At 41.7% G+C, this 18,462-nt stretch overlaps 1 protein-coding gene across 1 annotated transcript in view; it reads right to left on the bottom strand.

Moving 5' to 3' along the window:
* Positions 1–18,462, bottom strand: part of TMTC1 (transmembrane O-mannosyltransferase targeting cadherins 1) — a 132,701-nt gene that overhangs the window by 90,407 nt on the left and 23,832 nt on the right. Inside the window, 1 exon segment of the mRNA XM_033161599.1 lies at positions 17,636–17,842. Within this exon segment, the coding sequence (XP_033017490.1) occupies positions 17,636–17,842 (207 nt within the window).

The following is an 18,462-nucleotide window of genomic DNA, read 5'->3' on the forward strand; positions in this document are numbered from 1 at the left end:
TTAAGTATTGTTCAAATGAAGACCCTGCCTATTTTCCACAAGCAATTTCCTTTATCAAGCCAATACCCACTCTATAGTCAGTTAAATGGAGGCCAGTTCCAAACCCATCAGGAAAACAGACCCTTCCTGTGCAGAAAAAGGGTCTAATCTGACATTCTGATCTGTCAAGCTCCCTTGCTCAAGTCAGATGAAATAAAAGGAGGCTGTATTCATTCCACAGCACTGAACACACCCTAAATAGAACTGGTAACAAGTTTCCCTCCTTTTTTCTTATCTGGAAAAGCTCTGCTATTTTTATAAACAGTTTTCAATGATTCATTTGGGGGCAGGAGATTTTATTTCCCCCCCCCCTATGTTTTCTATTTTTGCAATAAAATATAAAGTCCAAAGAAAGCATCTCAAACTCCGACATACCAACACTGCAAAGATGACTAGATTATGGTTGCTTTGACACCTGACATGACAAGCCAGATAGTTCCTTCTCAACTGCACCTTTTCCATTTATTCATTCTCCTCTGCACCCTTTACACTCTTAGGATTCACATCTTAAATGTGGATTGATTTTATCACCATATTGTAACACTGGTAACAGGGAGTGCTCAAGCAGGGAAGGGTTTCATCCCATTGTTGCTGGACATCACAGAAAGGGAGGGGGAGCCGCTGGAGCAACTCTCCACTTTGTCCCCTGAGAATGAAGTTCTCGTGGTATCTGAGGAGGTGGCCAGTGAACTAGCAGGGCCAGCCAAATCAGAAGCAGGCAGTGAGTTAGAAGGTTGGACTCAGGTACCATCACCAAGGACACACCACCAAATGCACTGGTGCAAACTGATCTGCCCTGTAGGGGCACACACTTGCAACCAAGGTTTTCTCACTTGGGATAAGAATCACATGAATGACTGGTCCTGCCCTACTCTTTAGAAATAGGGCAGCAGGTCTGTGTCTAGTGTTGGGACAACAACGGCTTTGCTAATTATTAGTCAAAATTCTTATAACTCTGCCTGTAGACTTTAACCGTGACCCTGGGTTTAGACAATGTAGATGCAAGCTCCTCCCTGGGAGCCAGCAGGTTCATAACAGTCACAAAAAAACCATAGTTTGCCTAACTGTGATAGGTGAGCATGGCATTCTTATACTGTGCGGTTCAGGATTCCCTGCTCCTCCTAACTACCATGGTGCTGTTCCTTTGTCTTTCAGGGCTATTTGAAATGCATCCTAGGTTTGGCCACATGGGATTTTCCCTCACAAAAGAAGTGATGGCCTCCAAGATGGGTGGCTTTAAAAGAGGATTAGGCATATTTGTGAAGAATAAGGCTATCAATGGTTATGTTCTACCTTCCACCGGCAGAGACAGTCTGCTTCTGAATGCCAGTTGCTGGGGATCACAAGTGGGGAGAGTGTTGTTGCACTTACGGTATGTCCTGCTTGCAGGCTTCTCATCGGGGTACATGACAGGTGACTGCGAGAGCAGGAATCTGGACTAGATGAGCCTCTGGTCTGATCCAGCAGGCTTTTATTTGGTTCAGGTAATCTGGAAATGGAGGGGTCTCTAATACTCTTGTTACTGGCAGACTGTTATCTGGTTGGGTTTACACAATTGCCACTCAGAATTTCTGTAGAGGTAGCAGATCAGTTCTGTTTATTGGTCTGGTGGTTTCCAAAACTCTCCTAGGTGCTTTCTCCCCCTGCAATGTTTCTGCCTTCATTTGCAGGGAAACTGGAAGCATTAAAACACAAGTGGAGCCTGAATCAAATGTATACAAGCACAGCAAAATGCCCATTTTCATACTATCAGTGAACAAAGTCTTTCCCCCCCCTTCTCCATCCCCTTGTTGTCCAGACAGAGTTGTCCACCTGAGCGACTCCAGGTGGTAAATGTGCTTCTAAACTCTAGCACAACCTGCCTGGATATTGAGCCATCTGTTGCCTGCTTACAAGACACTTCTCAGATAAAAATCAATGTTATCTATTGCAATATAAACACTGCAACTGAGAACAGTGTATATACCAGAAGCATCATTAGCATCCCTCTATTTCTATATTTGATGTGGATGAGCTGCTTCGAGGGGTCTGCAGAATCCCTTGAACCGGTATAAATTACAGAGTTCTACAGAACTCCTCATCTCCCTCTTAATGTTGCTGTCAAAGGAGAATTGGAGTGGCATTGGGCCAAGCTCTGTCCAGTACATGTCCCTTCAAGAGCACCACTGCACTGGAACACGTCAAACAACCGGAAAGTTCCAAAGGAAGGCACAGAAAAAGGAAACACCCAAAACATGGAAGGCAAGCTTGGAAACCAGAAAGACATAGCGCTTATCTACACTTAACGTTTGCCCTGCTCTTTCCAGACACATATCCACACTTTAAAGCTCTATGTCCAAGTGCAAACACCCGCTCTTTAAAGCTGAAACACAACAAACAGCAGTTCAGGTTTTCTGCATTGTCCTTTGCTCCAACCTATTGGGTTATCCCTGTTCTGTATAGGAATGGAAAGATCCTAATTCAGAGAATTGGTGGCTGTTGTAGTCTAAAAACATCAGTGTAGTAAACAAACAGCTCAAATGAACATTTCATTTTAGAAAGGCATTTTAAGTTCTAGGGTTGCATATTTTGAACAGCAAAAAAAAAAGAGGACACATTTGCCGACTTCTACTTTTAACTATGGATCGCTATGATGTGTCGGGGTTTGGGTGCTGGAGCTCCTCGTGCACAAACTTGAACTGCTCATGCACGAGGTACCAGTAGCGGGGAAAGCGGCCAGCGTTCCGCGTGCTTGTGAGCACGGGCGCCGGCCAAGTCTCACAATCCGAAGGAAGCTGAGTAAGCCGGGTGATGACTCCGAAGGTGCATGAGTTCTTAACTGCCTTCTAAATAAAATATTGCCTCGAGAAATAGAAGATACCCTGACTCTGAATAGATAGATCAACTCAAGGAAATTAAAAATTTTACCTTAAACCTTTTACTCCCCTTTTACCCCAAAGAAAGACAGACACCGGTTATATCTTTAGTGGCTTTGGCAGAACCCGCGTAGGCTCGTCCCCTAAGCTAAGTTCTCCTAAGCTCAAAGTCCCTGCGCGCCCAATCTTCCGCGAGGCTAACTAAATAATACTAAAACCGAAATATCTTCCGCAAGCCTAGCCCTAGGCTAAACCTAAAAGAAACCTAACTAAAGCTAAACCGAATGATCTTCCGCGATCTAACTCTAACTAAAGGAAAAACCCATCCAACCCATCCAGCCCGCTCCTAATACCCTTAAACTAAACTTGACTTCAACTAAAACCCAACTAAAGCAAAACGATAAAAACGTGCCTAAGCGGGGAGCCTCAGCCTTTTATTAGGGGACAGATGTGACATCACGATCGATGCCTCAACCAATAAAATCACTGTTGCTGCCCTCCAAAAAGGCGGGAAGCAAGTTTAACGCTCATTAATAACTTTGAACATGACCGGAACTATAAAATAAAGGCGGATTAATCTCATTGGTGAACCAAACTATTCATTCTTACTTTCGCTTTTGCGCGTAGTAATACCAAAAGTAGTTCCCGAAAACTTCATTAAACAATTAAATAAAAGTGGATCCTATGGCAGATCCATGCAACGTATTCCGACAATGATGACTCTACCCATGAAAAAGAGGACGTGTCCTGGAAAAAAGAGGACATATGGCAACCCTCTGGGCCTACCACTACTGACCAAAGCCCTACCTAATGTGTAGATCTTGAGCGAATGGTTAAGAGTCTTCATTATAAGCATTCCTTGTTTTTTAAAAAAGTTGGCCACTGTAATAAGAGGACGATTCTATACCCAACAGATGTATTTCCTTTTATTTGGAAAAGAACTTATAAAAAAACAACCACATAAGCACTGAAAACTTTGCCACAGTTTATCAGAATGGATAAATGAAAAGACAGCAATGCCATAGTTCCTGTTCTTAACGACAGCCCAATAATAAACTTCACAAAAGGTGTTGGCACAGAGCATACTGCCAACCATTTCCGGCATTTATTGGAAGGAATGCAAAATGTACATTGTATATTGCTATTCAACAACAACAATACCCTTTGCAGAAAATGGGTTGATTCTGGCTATGACAGAAAGAGATACTGCACAGGCTTAGGCAAGCAATTCTTTAATAAATGTGTGTGCACGCACACACACACACACAAACACAAAACCAGGCATTTAGATATAGCAAATGCAACAGCTTCCCTATAATAGGAATGAAAGTGGGAGAGCAAAGGAAAAAACTAAACAGCACAATTCAGACATCGATCCAAGCCATGGTTTCTGGTAATCCTAGTTATGAACTGATACCAAAGTCAGAACTTTAAAACGTACAAAGACAAACCTTGTTTTGAAGCTGCTTGTCTGCTTTCATTTTTGTATCTGATCAGCATCCAGCTCCATAACGTTGCTCCCTTCTCAGTGTTGCAGCAGCCTTATGAAGCCATAATTGTGGTTTGTGAATTCAGATATAGCAGCACAAACTGTGGTTAGCAAACCAACTCTGAACCATGCTTTGATATCCAAGTTCAGTTCCTTGCAAACCATGGTTCGTAAAGTGGCATAAGTTCAGTCATGCAAACAAACCATGCTTTGGTAGGATGTCTGAATTCAGCCATTAAACTGTAGAGATTTTTTTCAGAGGTCTTTTATAGTTCCCAGGACAAAGTGAAATCCCTGCAATGGTGCATTTCAGGAGAGCAATAATGGAGGAACAGCTGTCCTTTAACCACTGTGGTGCAATTAGAGTGCTTGACTAGGTCTGGGGAGAGCCAAGGTCAAATCCCCATTGAGCCATGAGGCTCAATGGGTGACCACAAACTAGCCACTGTCAGCCCAACCTACCACATAAGGTAGGAAATATAATAAATAAAACAACTTTCAGAGAAACTTGCCAACCATTACTGAACTGAGGGACTCCTGGTAAGCTTCTAGGGAACTCAAGGATTCTCCAGGAAATCATTTTTGAAGGCCTTGGTACTGTACAAATACCATCCTTATGCCAAATAAATTTTTCATTTTTGCAGCCTGATACTAAGATGAACACTACTGAGCTTCAGGCAATTCATCAAGTTTTCTTGGGATCATAGCATTAAGAAACAAACACCTTGAGCCAAAAGCAAAAAAAATCCTGAGCTTGCCTGTATGGTCCTTGTATTCCCTCCCCTATATTATCTATAAATCAGTGACCACATCAAAGAAATTCCAAAGCATACCACTAGTACGGTTCTAAAACAAAGTTGTTACTAATTGCTGTATCTCATTATCAGGGTGTTCCATCTGTGTGCCTTTGATTTATCCTATGGTAATTATTTCTGCCCGCAGCATTATTTCCCATTAAAATCAAGGGAAACCTAAAAAGGAAGGAGATCATAGAGCTCTTCATGTGCTCTGAGCAATATGGTCTTTCTACATATCAATAATCTTGAAATCAGTTTAAAATTTTTCTCTGCCTTAAAAAAAAGACTTTTGCATCAGGCTGGAAAACAAATTGTGGCAAAATTCAAATTTCAACAGCAAAAAGTTGCCCAGGAAAATGGAGTGCACCTCTAAGGGTGAAGTCAAGCCACTGAGTTAGCAATGCTGAAATGACCTATCCGAGGGTGCACGCCTGGACAGTGTGTATGGAGATCCTGGACTACGAAGACGACAAGACCCACGTCTTGGCTTTGCTGGTGTGTTCAAGAGCAATACGTTTCACACCAGCTTGGCTGTAGGAGTTGTCAGAAGGAGGAGTACAGGGTGCCATCCAACCATCTAAGCAATTCCACTCCAGACTTGTGTAGGGCCTCCGAATATATTTCACTTTTCTTCTCCCGAAGGTATCCCACAAGGCAGTAGAGGTTTAGGACCAGAGTTTTCCTGCTCCTAGATGGGTTTTGAGACACATCGGCTCCCCTCACCTGGTTTAGCTGGCCTGTCAAAGCTGTTTCCTGGGGTGTGGCTGCTGTCACATGTTGACAGCTTCTAGGAGTCACAAGTGAGAGCTGAGCATATGGTGGGAACCAAAAGTGGGCAAAGATGTAGATAATGTATACACTGCTTACTTTTTGGGGGGGGGGATCTTCAGTGTTTTACAAGTATCATAAAGTGTTACAGATATTATATGCTGCCAGTACAGCGGATATGCCAGCAAACCCGCAGATTATATATTGTTGACCATGACTGGCAGCTGTTCTTGAGCTTGCAGACAGGGAGTCTTTCCTAGCTCTGCTTGAAGATGCCAGGGATTGAACCTGGGACCTTCTGCATGCAAAGCAGATGCTCTGTCACTTACCTTCCGTATCCGTCCTTAACCAACCCTCCTTGTTCTGGAGCGAGAACTGGGCCAAGAGTTGACCAAGAGGAAGCTGTGCAAAGGAGTTCAGTAGGGAGCTGAATCTCCTCCATCCTGATTGGAACCCTGAACAGGAGGGTTATCTCACCTGACATAGCTAACAGCTGTTGGAAGAACTATCCTCCTTCATGAATTGGTCCAGCCTTCCTTTAAAAAATCCATCTAAGCTGAAAGCCATGCACCAGTGAATTCAGTAAGTTAATCATGCAAGATGCTAAGCTAATGATATAATTGCCACTTAATTCTAGACACAAGCTAATAAGCAGAGATTAACTTAATGGCGACCCATTTAATATATACGTACATATATATGTCAAAAGGCTGGACCTTTCATCTGATCCAGCATACTAATGTATTATTATTTGCATTTTTGAAGCGTTCAGAAAGTCTTGCCTCGTGAGCACTGCTATCCTCACAAATCCCCCTTCCTTCGTTCTTCATTCTAATTTTTGTAGTTACAAGTAAAGCCTACACGTTTTGAAGACCGTCACTATGAAGACTAAAAATCTCTCCATGTGCAAATCTATAAGCGGGTCTTGGTTAGACTAGAATAGGGAAGACCCCTGTTCACATCTCTGCCCAGCCATAAAGCTCACTGTGTGACCTTAGATTCTACCTCACAGGACTGTTTGGGGTAAAAAGAAGAAGTAGGGAGCTGTTTATACCACTTTGAGCTCTTTAGAGAGAGGGCGAGATGTAAAGGGTGAGCCACTTTGACACATAATGAACTCCAGAAAGAGTTCCACACCTACAATCAAAAGCTTTTGCTCTCATCCTGGTGGAAGGAAAGTATCATTATTTAGCAGGCAGCTGAGCTACATTATGGCGCAGTGGCAGCTTTAGTTAGACAATTGAGGAATCTGCTTATTTACAGATGAGCAGGTTTAAAAGAATCGCCTCAGCACTGAGATGATTTTTTATTTTTTATCTTATTCACACCTTGAAATTAACTGAACTACCCAAAGGAACCAAGATGCCTTAGCAGCACAGATATATCCTTTCATTATTAAGAATGTCGTTGAGGCCTCTTGTTAGATTCTGACATTTCCAATCTCCCAGCATGTAACATTGCAGAGCTATTAAAATGACAAATGGATTTCCAAGAAGGTGGGGTGGAGAGAGAGAGATACCAGACTGCCTTCAAACTACTTTAGCAACAAAAATATTTCAGGGATAGTCTGTCAAATGTTCGTTGCTCAATGGAACATGAGGCAGTCATGTGGTAAGTCACTCTGAGGCTGCATTCACATGGCAGTTTGTACTGACTAGTGATTTAAATCATAATCATGATTTAAATCACTAGTCAGTAAAGCTCAGGGTGGATTTTTTTGATTTAAATCGGATTTATTTATTTTTTTAAATCCACCCTGAGCCTTACTGACTAGTGATTTAAATCGTGATTTAAATCAGTTTGATTTAAATCAAATCCACCCTGATTTCCATATTATACTAGAGCCTTCCTATGACATAAAAGCCACTTCCGGAAAACTAATAGAATATAATGCATGTTTAGCACTCATTTTCATTTTATTTTATTCCAGAAGAAATAGATTTGCAGCCGCCATAACCCGGAAAATCTTGGGAGTAAAGTGAAGACATTTGGGGCACGTTTCTTTCCTGCTGTTTTCATTGGGAACAGAAGCATGTATGTGTGGAAAGAGAGGGGAAGTAGGGAGGTTGTCCAATGATGTTTGCTGTTGTGTCACACCACACCCACTGCTGTGAATGAAATTCGGTGCAGCATGCCTGTATATCAGTCGAAAAGCCAAAGTTCCGTAATACAACAGATACTGCAATGTGAAAGGAACATTAGAAAACATAATGCACTAGCATTATGATCAGGAAGACTATCACAATAGTCCCCAAGTCTGAATGCGACCTGAGATGGAAGTTTCTTTTTCTCGACAAACAAAAGGAAGAAACAAGAATTCTTCCTTAGCCACCAGGGACCTCAACTTCTGTCAAGTCCCTCTGAAAAACAAATCAATAGCGGAGCACTCAAGTGTCATTAGCAGTAAGCCAGTTTAAAAGTGGTTTACAATTTGGAAGGCAGATGTGCTCTAAGATATAAGAATAGCAATGACGCAAGTAGCAATGCTCATCGTTATCCTTAGCAAGCAGGTCAAAAGAAAGGAGAGGTGACTGGGGTCACATTGATCCACATTATAAAATCCCAGGGGTGGAACCAAAACAGCAGAATGGCTCAGCAGACCCATGAGCATAACAGTGACTTGCATTTTGAAGGGACATACCGGAAACTCAAAACAACTGTGCAATGACTAATGAAAAGACCCAAAGACACACACTTGTGAACCATGTTAGTGCATAACACTGATATACTTTGCTTGTTCCCAAATCTCAAAGCATTCCATGTCATGCTATTGTTCCAGTCTGTCTCAAAGTCACTGCTGAAGAGATTAGCAACATCCTTCTGGTTTCTGTGATCTTCCTGCAATAGCCCCAAAGCATGCAGCTAAATCTCCAGAGGCCATTAACCTTCATGCTGCAACATCTGGATTGCACAGCACAGAGCAAACCGACAGGCAAAGAATCATAAAAGAGACTTAACAACCCAGTTTTTATATTGGGGTTGGACATCCACTGTTTGACCTTTAAAGACCTAAATGTGTTAGAACAGGAGTGGTGGGGTTTGGTCCCTCAACTCCCACCAGCCCCAGCAGGCATGGCCAATGGACCAGCGGTGATGGGAGCTGTAGTTCACCCACATATGGAAAGCCAAATGATCCCAAACCTATAAGGCTTATAACCTGCTTCCTTAAGGTTCACCTCCTCGCAAACATGCCTAATCAGATCTTGAGATCATCTTTAGATGCCCTTCTCCCTGAGTGAATTCTGGGAAGTGACTACTTGGGAGAAGGCCTTTTCGGTTGATGACACTCAGGCTGTAGAATGGCCTACCCAGAGAGACCTGGGGGTCATTTCTGAAATCCCGGAAAGCCACTGGCAGTCTGTGTAGATAATACTGAGCCAGATGAGCCAATGGTCCATCAATGGACCAATGATACTGTAGAACATACCTGCAAAGGGCGGGGCAGGGGGAACAGTCTGCAAGTGCCCATTGTCTAGTGTTATGGTTTCCTTCCTTTATTTGTGGTTGTAGGCAGAACATGGCCAGCTCCCTTAGCCTTTCCACCCAAGCTCATTACACAGAAAAATCGCCATCCTGTTGTTGGGTTAAACTTCTGAGTCCCAAACCCCTATCACCTGCCAAATCTGCAAAACGTCTTGAAGGTTTTGAGCAACACTATATAGAGCCAGTTCCAACACAGCATTTTTTCCTCCAAGTCAGTGCTTTCAGAATTGACTCCAAGTGAGGCATCAAGCTAAAGGAAAGCATTACCTCATAAATGATCAATGGGGGTCCTTCAGAGACTATCTATAAACTAACCCATATGAGGTCTTAAGAAGAACTGTGTTGTGAAAGTTTTAACACAATGGTGAGAAGTGCAGGCAGATCAAACCAAATATGGAGAGGTTCATGTGGGGCATATGCACAAACTCACAGCCCCTGTCTTCAAATTATCAGAAAATTATCCAGATCTTTTTCTCTGAATCCTTTGGTACAATCCCTTAATTCCTATATTCAACTATAACAAAGCAACAACATGTATCAGTGAAATAATCAACACATTTTACACCTGCCTCCTCTTCCTCAGTTATTTCCATTGCTTTGTATATTAAACTGTAAACTCCTTCGGGCAGAGACCTGCCATATTGCACTCCAGTAAAGTGTTATGCACACTGATGGCATGCGCATGTACACACACAATAAGCCTGCAATGTAGGTAGGGGTTACATTCCAGGGATCACACATAGAGTCAAAACACACTGGGTTCAATGGCAGGTGAGATTGCCAAAGTTCTTTTTCCTCGATAACCACCCACTTTAAAAAAAAAAAAAAAGCCAGGTGCAGAAAGCTGAATGTGCACAAGTTAAATGAGTGTGAGTTGAGGACTTACTGTCCAAAGTCAAGCTTTGTTGTGATTTTCATTCTTCTAAGCGTCTTTTATGCTCCATCAAAGTTATTTCGTAGAGGCCATGAATTCCACAGACCGCATGTTGTGCAAAGAACGATAATTTCTTAGGTCTTAAATCTGCTACTAATTGATTTCAGTGGGTTCAGGGTGTTCTGCATGGGTCTCCTCCTCCCTATTTTATCTTCACAACCACCCTCTGAAGGAAGTGAGGGTGAGAAACAGTGAGGAGTCCAAGGTCACTCTGTGAGCTTCATAGCTGAATAGGGATTTGAACTGGGTCTTCAAAGTCCTGGTCCAACACTCTAACCACATTACTTTGTTTGCATGGAGAAAGCACAACCCAGGCTAGGTTGTTGTTGTTGTTGTTCAGTCGTGTCCGACTCTTCGTGACCCCATGGACCAGAGCACGCCAGGCACGCCTATCCTTCACTGCCTCTCGCAGTTTGGCCAAACTCATGTTAGTAGCTTCGAGAACACTGTCCAACCATCTCATCCTATCCCTGCCAAGAAAACTCCATGGACAAAGACAACAGGCTAGGTTAAGCACTCTTAAATGCCTGTGATTTTAGTTTAGTGCTGAAGTACTCCTTCCTGCTTAATATGTTCAATCCCCTTGATTGCCTTCTTTGGTAATAGTCCTATCTTGCAAAATTGGAATTGCATACAAAATTTGCATGTAATGCCGTTTAATTGCCATAGAAATATGATTGGGAGACTGTATTAAAGATACCTATAATAAAAGAAATGAAATGCTTCCTACTGAGTCGCCCACTAGCTATAATAGGCTTATGTATTCTCTATATGTTATGAGTCAATTCTTCCTCCCACCAGATCCAAAACTTAGTTTATATGCCTTGAAACAATCTTGAGACTTGCACTTTGGAAAGTGTTTATGTAAATTTAATATGTATCTGAAATAAGCCACTGGGAAAGAGGTTTAATTAAGCCAGTGAACATAAATGGGATCCAAAGATGGCTACATTATGAAGTGGAAGAAGACAGGATTAAGGACAGAGGGAAATGCCCTTTTTGGGTGGTCTTTTTCCATACAATTGAGATTGCTTCTGTTCCATTATCTGCCATAAAGAACAGATGGCACACAACGATAACTGGAACATCAGGACTGGGGAAATATATCCAGTTATTTAAATGTTTAGGGGCCAAGATCAAATTTAGCTACAGCTGAAAATATTTTCTAACCATTTAGACCACTTTTCCAGTCAAAAGAGCTAGATTCACTCAGTGCAAGCTTGTGCTTGTGTACTGTACAACAAGACTCACTGCAGACTCAGCTATTCAGCTACAAATAAAACATTTTAAATGTGTTGTAAAGTGCATTACACAAATGTGACAATAGGTGGTGGTGGTGAACTATGGCAAATTCAATATATATTTTTTCAAAACTTTTTTTTTTTAAAAAAAAGCATTTTCACATTGTTTTTATGTGTGTCTAGATTCCACCTGTGTTCCACTTACTGTATGCCCTTGCAACTGCATTTAGAACAGCAGTCTCCACTAATTAGTCAACTAAAAAGGCTTTGATCATAAGCCTTTTAACCCATTAATCTATTTTGTTTAAAAAAATCAAAACCTTGACACAGATGCCTTTTAAAATTATTGAAATATTTTTGAAATATTTAAGGAATTAATAAATTTAATAAGCAAATGCCTGGTCACTTACAGACTCACTGTTAAAACCATGTTCATGGAAGACAATCTTACTCAGCTACGAGTGATCGCTAAAGAGAACGACAACCGAGAAGACGCAACTCACTTTTTGAAACAACTTAGAGAAGTTCCTGTGACAAATTTCTGTCGGACTAGGAGTGAGAAATCTGCAGCTTCCCACATACTGAGGGATCACTGGCCATGCTGGCTGGGGCTGATGGGAGTTAGTATCCAAAAACATCTGGAATGCCACAAATTTCCCACCCCTATATTAGACAATGCTTCAAATAATATATTCAGATGATGAGTTAGGTGCTCTGTGCAGCCCTCCTTGCTATTTTATTTCTGGCGAAAATCGCGGGTCTTGAAATTTTAATTGCAAAACGGCTCACAGCTGTGTTGCTTCCTCCAACATTTCAAGCTCTCTTTCTCCTGCTATTTTTTTTTTTTTTTTGCTGGGGCTGGTATTAGTAGAGGAGCAAGAATCAGAGCATCTTGTATGTGTGTGTTGGCACCCACACAAAAAATTCCAGTGTAAACAATCTGGTCCTATTGACCTTGGGAGCGCACACAGCATCCATCAAACCCAGCTGAATTGCAAATGCAGTGAATAACGATGAAATAGAGACAGCTGTCTTAGAGCCCTCCAACATTTAACTTCCTGACCGGAGCTTGTAAAAACCCTCTCCTCATAGATCAGCAAGGCCTATTATGCAGTCTGCTGGTTACGATAAAATAAAACAGCCACTCCCTGCTATAAATCTGCACTTTATAACAAGGAAAGAATCCAATGAAGTTAACGTAAGCCAGAAATTTTCAAGATAAATTTCCCGTTCTTTTGGGAGGGTTGAGGTTGGAAGTGGGGCGGGGGTAGAGATATTCCCACCAAATAAAATAAAATCTAGGAAACAATGAAACACTTTCTGCCCCAGATGACACAACAATCCCTGAACAGCAACAGGATTGTATTAGATTCTCTTCTAAAAACAAACACAGCATGCCACGGAAAAGGGCCATGTTTCAATTGGAAAGCAAATGCTTTGCCAGCAGAAAATCCTAGGTTCAATCCCAGGCATCTTCCCAGAAAAGCTGTCAAGACGGACAGTACCGAGTGAGATAGACCAATGGACAAACCCTGTAGTAAGCTGCTTCCAACACAGATAAAGGTTTCAGGCCGAGGAAGCCAGCGTTGGTCTGCAGACCGCTTTTCTGGGTCATGTGGCCAGCATGGCTAAACCGCTTCTGGAGCAATGGAACACTGTGACGAGTGCCAGAGCACATGGAAATGCAGTTTACCTTCCTGCTGCAGTGGTGCCTATTTATCCCTTTATCTCTGTCACCCCCTTTCCCCCTGTTTTCCTCCTTCCTACACACATGAAAGGGTGTCAGGCTGCAGGTTACTCACCCCTGTCTTAGCTGACAAGCAGATTCCTATCTGGGGTGGGATTGTTCTTTAGGTATCTTAGTCCTAAACCACTTTAAAAGCTTTCAAAATAACGACCAGCACTTTGAAGAAAGCCTGGGAACAGCTAGACCTGAAGCAAGAAGTATAATTTGCTTTTAGGTCACGTATACATGTTTTGTTTCAGGCACCATCTCAGAAAAGGCATTCTTCTTTTGTGTGTGGGCTGGGGGGGGGGGTGCAGGGGGAGAGACAATGTGTATGAGAGAAAAAGAAGATTAAGTGCCTTTCTTAATATAGTTCTTGAAAATCTACAATTTTAATAAGTTATTATGTTAGTTTCTTTTTAATCTGCTGCCCAATTAATCAGAGATATCTTTTTAGCTCATTAAAGGATTTGCCAATAATTACATTCGCTGTATCTGAATGCTGCTTTTCTGTAAAGATTACAATGGAAGCAGTCTAATAGATTAAGAAATTAAACATTACAGGCTACCCCCCCAACACACACACAAACCACCACACATATCTCATTAGCAGAACTTTGTACATTCACTTGGCAAGAATAGGCTACAGGTGACTATGTAGGGGGAGGTTTTCAAAAGCCAAGGTGGGATTTCTCCTTTAAAGAACACAGGTGTGTGAGAGCAGGTGAGTTATAATTTTTTTATGGACTACTAATTTTTGTAGATTTGCAAGTTTACTTTAGGGCCTTGCAAATAACAAGCTGTTGTTTTTAACATCTGAGTAAACAATCCATTTGACATGGAGGCACTGAAATATCTGAACCATCTTTGATTCACTTTTTTTACTTGATTTGATCATGTAATTTTTAAAGTATTTTTCCAAGTTTGATAATTTCATCTCTCTTCCATAGTTGCACATAACCCAAACTCCCTGTTGTTATAAGTAGATATAACTTAACTTCTTACAAGACAGAAGAGACAAGAGCAGGTTATTAGCTTCGTGTTAAATTAAACATTGAGGAGATCAAGCACACTCACCATGGCTTTGCAGAACTTAACGACAAATTGATAATTGGAGGAATGTACAGGGGAGATTTGTAAAATCACAAAATGGTTGTTAAACCTACCCGGCTTTCCATTTTAGTTCTCATTAGAAAACCATGCTTTCATACAACATTTAACTATGAGCAGTCCTCCATAAAGCTGTCAGTCTTTCAAAGGGTGGTGAATAGTTTTCTTTTTATATATATAAAGGGAAATGTTTCAAAAAGGTGCTCAACCAAGTTTAAAAGCCTTTATAAAAATGCTGAGTAGACATTAATAACCTAACCATACTCCCTTGCATAGCAGAACACAGAATCTCATGCTAGGCAAAGCCTGGAGTTCCTGATGGGATTGATCCTGCACAACTGGCACTGTTACAGGTGCCACATAATACCTGTAATAAACCAACCTATTATTGTGGTGCCATCAATACTTTGGAACTCCCTGCCTATTGATATCAGGCAGACATCTTCACTGTATTCTTTTCGGGGGCTGCTAAAAACATTTTTGTTTAGACAAGCCTACTGAGATATTTAGAATGCCAGTGTGTTTTTAGTTTATTGCTGGTTTGGATTTTTTGAATGTTTGTTGTGTGATAAGAGGATGAACAAAGAAAGCTGGGTTTGGCTCTGCATGGTCTCAATTTATATTGTTTATTAACAATAGTACAGTAATCTCCATTCTGTCTCAGTCACAGCAGCCACTATGGAGAAATTATCTTAACGCCTTAGACTGAAGTATACCCTGCGGGTGTGAGCTGAAAATGTAAAAGATTTTCCAAGTTTGTTTTGATGCCATGTGGATGATTGCATAAAAGTCTTAACATATGTGCATATATTTCTCTTTGGAAGACAACACTATGTTTGGCAATTAAAAAAAAATCAAGCAAGTTTGTAATTAAAAACAAACACTTGCATTGGACCATTAGAGTAAATGCCAAAAGCTACATTATAGATCACCTGGAGCATTATGGTTCCTAACACTTTTCTAGTTGTTTCTTAACTGCTCCAGAACACAAAGACCCAAGGAAGCAGATATTGCTGACATCTTGCATAAGCATACAGCAGAACTACATGGGCAGAAGTTTTATCAGCAAAATTAGCTGCACCACTTGGATGCAGAAACTCTTTCAGAACAAATGCTGAAATCAGATTATATCGAGAGCCCAACTGCTAACCCCTTTGTATGACTAGCTTGCCAACACATGGACATAAGAAAATGTTGTGTCTGTAATGTACGTTATGTCTGTAATGAGAATAAGAATAAGAATACATTTCTGGACCGCCCTGCAACCAAAGACCAGTGGGCAATGTACAAAAAAATCAAATACAATTCAATCAGTAAAACAAACACAATACAAAAATGATATAAAAACACACAGCGCAATGTAAGACAGTACCAAAAAGAAGCCTAAAAAGTGACCATAATAAAAATTAACCAAAAAAAAACACACCAACAGCCTAAAATCCAGTAAATGGGGAAACTATTTGTAACCAGATCTGAATGCACTGAAACATAAAATATAAAAGTATGGCAGAGTAAAAAAAGATATTCACCTGGCCTCTCTGGGGCTGATAAGGGCTGTGGGCCAAAACTTCAGACTGGGAAAGGCTGTTGTAGAGAGACATGCTATAGATGCACTGTAAAATCAGTGCATCTGTAGGGCTTGTAGCACAAACCCTTGCTTTATTTTGCCATGACTGCTTAGCCAAACTCTCCACACATGGTTTGGCCCCACAGTTATACCACAGTAGTCACTACCCTAATCAACAAGTCCAACCGTTTCAAGGAAAAGATCACCTGGCAAATGAAACACAACACCAGGAAACAAGCATATCCAATTAACAGCACTGTGCCCTATTAAGGAGGGATTAAAAAGGGATAATGGCTAATAAGACTTATTCACAACTCCATTACCAGCAGATGGGTAAGGAAACTTAGCAAGCAATACACATAAATCCTTAGTAGAAGGACGCTGTGCTCCACCAAGAGAGCTAAGAAAAACAAAAGTGACACAAAGCCCTTATTTCCTGTTCGCATTTGAAAGCTGCCCTTTAGTGACACAACCCAGGGGAAGTTGCTTCACTCATCTCTGCAGGATAGGGCTCTAAGTGCAGCGGCAGACTTTGGGCTCTCAAATTTCAGAGGCGCCCTATGCGACACTAAAATTTGGCATCCCCTGGCCTCTTGCCTCCATTCTACAGCATTGTTGTGGCACCCCCTGCAGCACGGCACCCAGTGCGGATGAACCAGTTGCGCTACCCTTAAAGCGCAACCTGCTAAATGGTCCTCACCCAAAATACCACATTCACTTGAAAGCTAGGTATGCTGGTGAAACTGCACTGGGACATGTTGGCTCCCCTGCAAAACAGAGGGGAGAAAGGAGACTAAGTTATGCCGCGTAGGAGAGCCACAATTCAGTGGTAGAACCCTTGCCTGGCATCTCCAGGTACCAAGGCTTAGGTAGGAGGCAATGGGAGAGACCTCTGCCTATGACCCTAGACAGCCACTGCCAGTCAGAATAGACCCGAATGACCTAAGAGCAGGTTTCTCCAACCAGGCACCCTTGAGACTCCCTTCATCCCTGATTAAAGATGGGGGACAAATCAGTCTGGGTCACATTTTAATGCCAATTTAATTGGCACTTCTCAAACCAACACACGAACCAAAATGCAGCTCACCTTCATAATCTGCATCTCTTCAAATTTTGCATTGCAGTTTCCAAAACAATAAATGTGCACAAAAAGCATATTATTAGGGGTAAGCGCACACAAAATTTCCCACATTGGTACGAAAACGCATTATATCGCTTGCAAAAATGTGTGCGTTAGGCAAAATACTATTCAAAAATGTGCATTTTAGATTAAATGCACGAGAAAATGTATATGAATTTTTATTCGGACTTTTAAACAAAATTGTAAACTGGTGCAAAAGTGAGGAGAGCTAAACTTAAGACTGGAAAAATGGGAAACAGAGAGAAAGCAAAGTTGGCAAGATTCATCCCTCCCCAAACCATTGGGCCATGAGGATGAGGAGAGTTCATCCTGCCTGGGGATGAGGAGAGTTGGGAGTCCACCAACATCAGGCTGGCGAAGTCTAGGCCAAATGAACAAAAGGCATGGTATGGGGCAGGTTCACACAAACCTATGTTCACCTGCTATTCTGATAAAAGCAGCTGGGTGCACTTCCAAGTTCCAAACATTTTTTTTGAATATAGTACCTTAGCACAGCCCTCACAACTTTGCTCAAGACAGAAAGGCCGTTGTGCTGCTGTTCTTCAGGCGATGCCGGGTGGCAGGAGTTCCATGTCCCCTTGTGAGCCACGCGGTGCTTCCCGTTTTCCCTGCTGGATGACGGAAACTGCAACGAAGCATGTAAGGAAGCTGAAGGAGGCCGAGGAATCTTCTGGTGCACCCCTCCGTTTTTCCTAATTGAGAGAGGAATCAAAGCTTTTTTTTATTAACAGGCAGGTTTCCATGTACGCCAAGAGGGGGCTACCTACAGCATTTATTTGGTTCCACCTGTGTGAAAAGCGGTGTTAGGATGATCCCACACCCAATGTCATTTCTCAGACGGCGTGACAAGAGTGCTCCTCTGAGTCATTCTCTATGGCTGAAAATGAATCGCAGAAAGGGGTCAAATACCGGTACATGAACATTCCCCACACCTGGGATAAATAATGGGCAGTTCTATAAAAACAGGCTTGTGTTCAATGTCAGTGCTACTAACAAGTATCCATTAATTCCAGTGGGTCTGAGCAGAGCTTAGCTGACCACAACCCAGCATTTAAAAAACAAACAAACTTTAATTCACTTTAATATAAATTTTCAAATGTGTATGTATATAATTATATACTTTATGATTCGCTGTAGTTTGTACATTTCCTGCTGCTCTAATGGCTTGATGTCTGTTGCAGATGCTGGTGCTGTTTCCATTATCGATCTTAAGTGTTGTTATCAGTGTAACTAGGTTATTTTATTTGGATGGAGAAATCCATCTCAATAAAGAGCGCCAGGGAAGATGTATAGACATAAAATACGGAGCACG

Source organism: Lacerta agilis, chromosome 10 (genome assembly GCF_009819535.1).
Source record: "Lacerta agilis isolate rLacAgi1 chromosome 10, rLacAgi1.pri, whole genome shotgun sequence".
Classification (NCBI taxonomy): Eukaryota; Metazoa; Chordata; class Lepidosauria; order Squamata; family Lacertidae; genus Lacerta; species Lacerta agilis.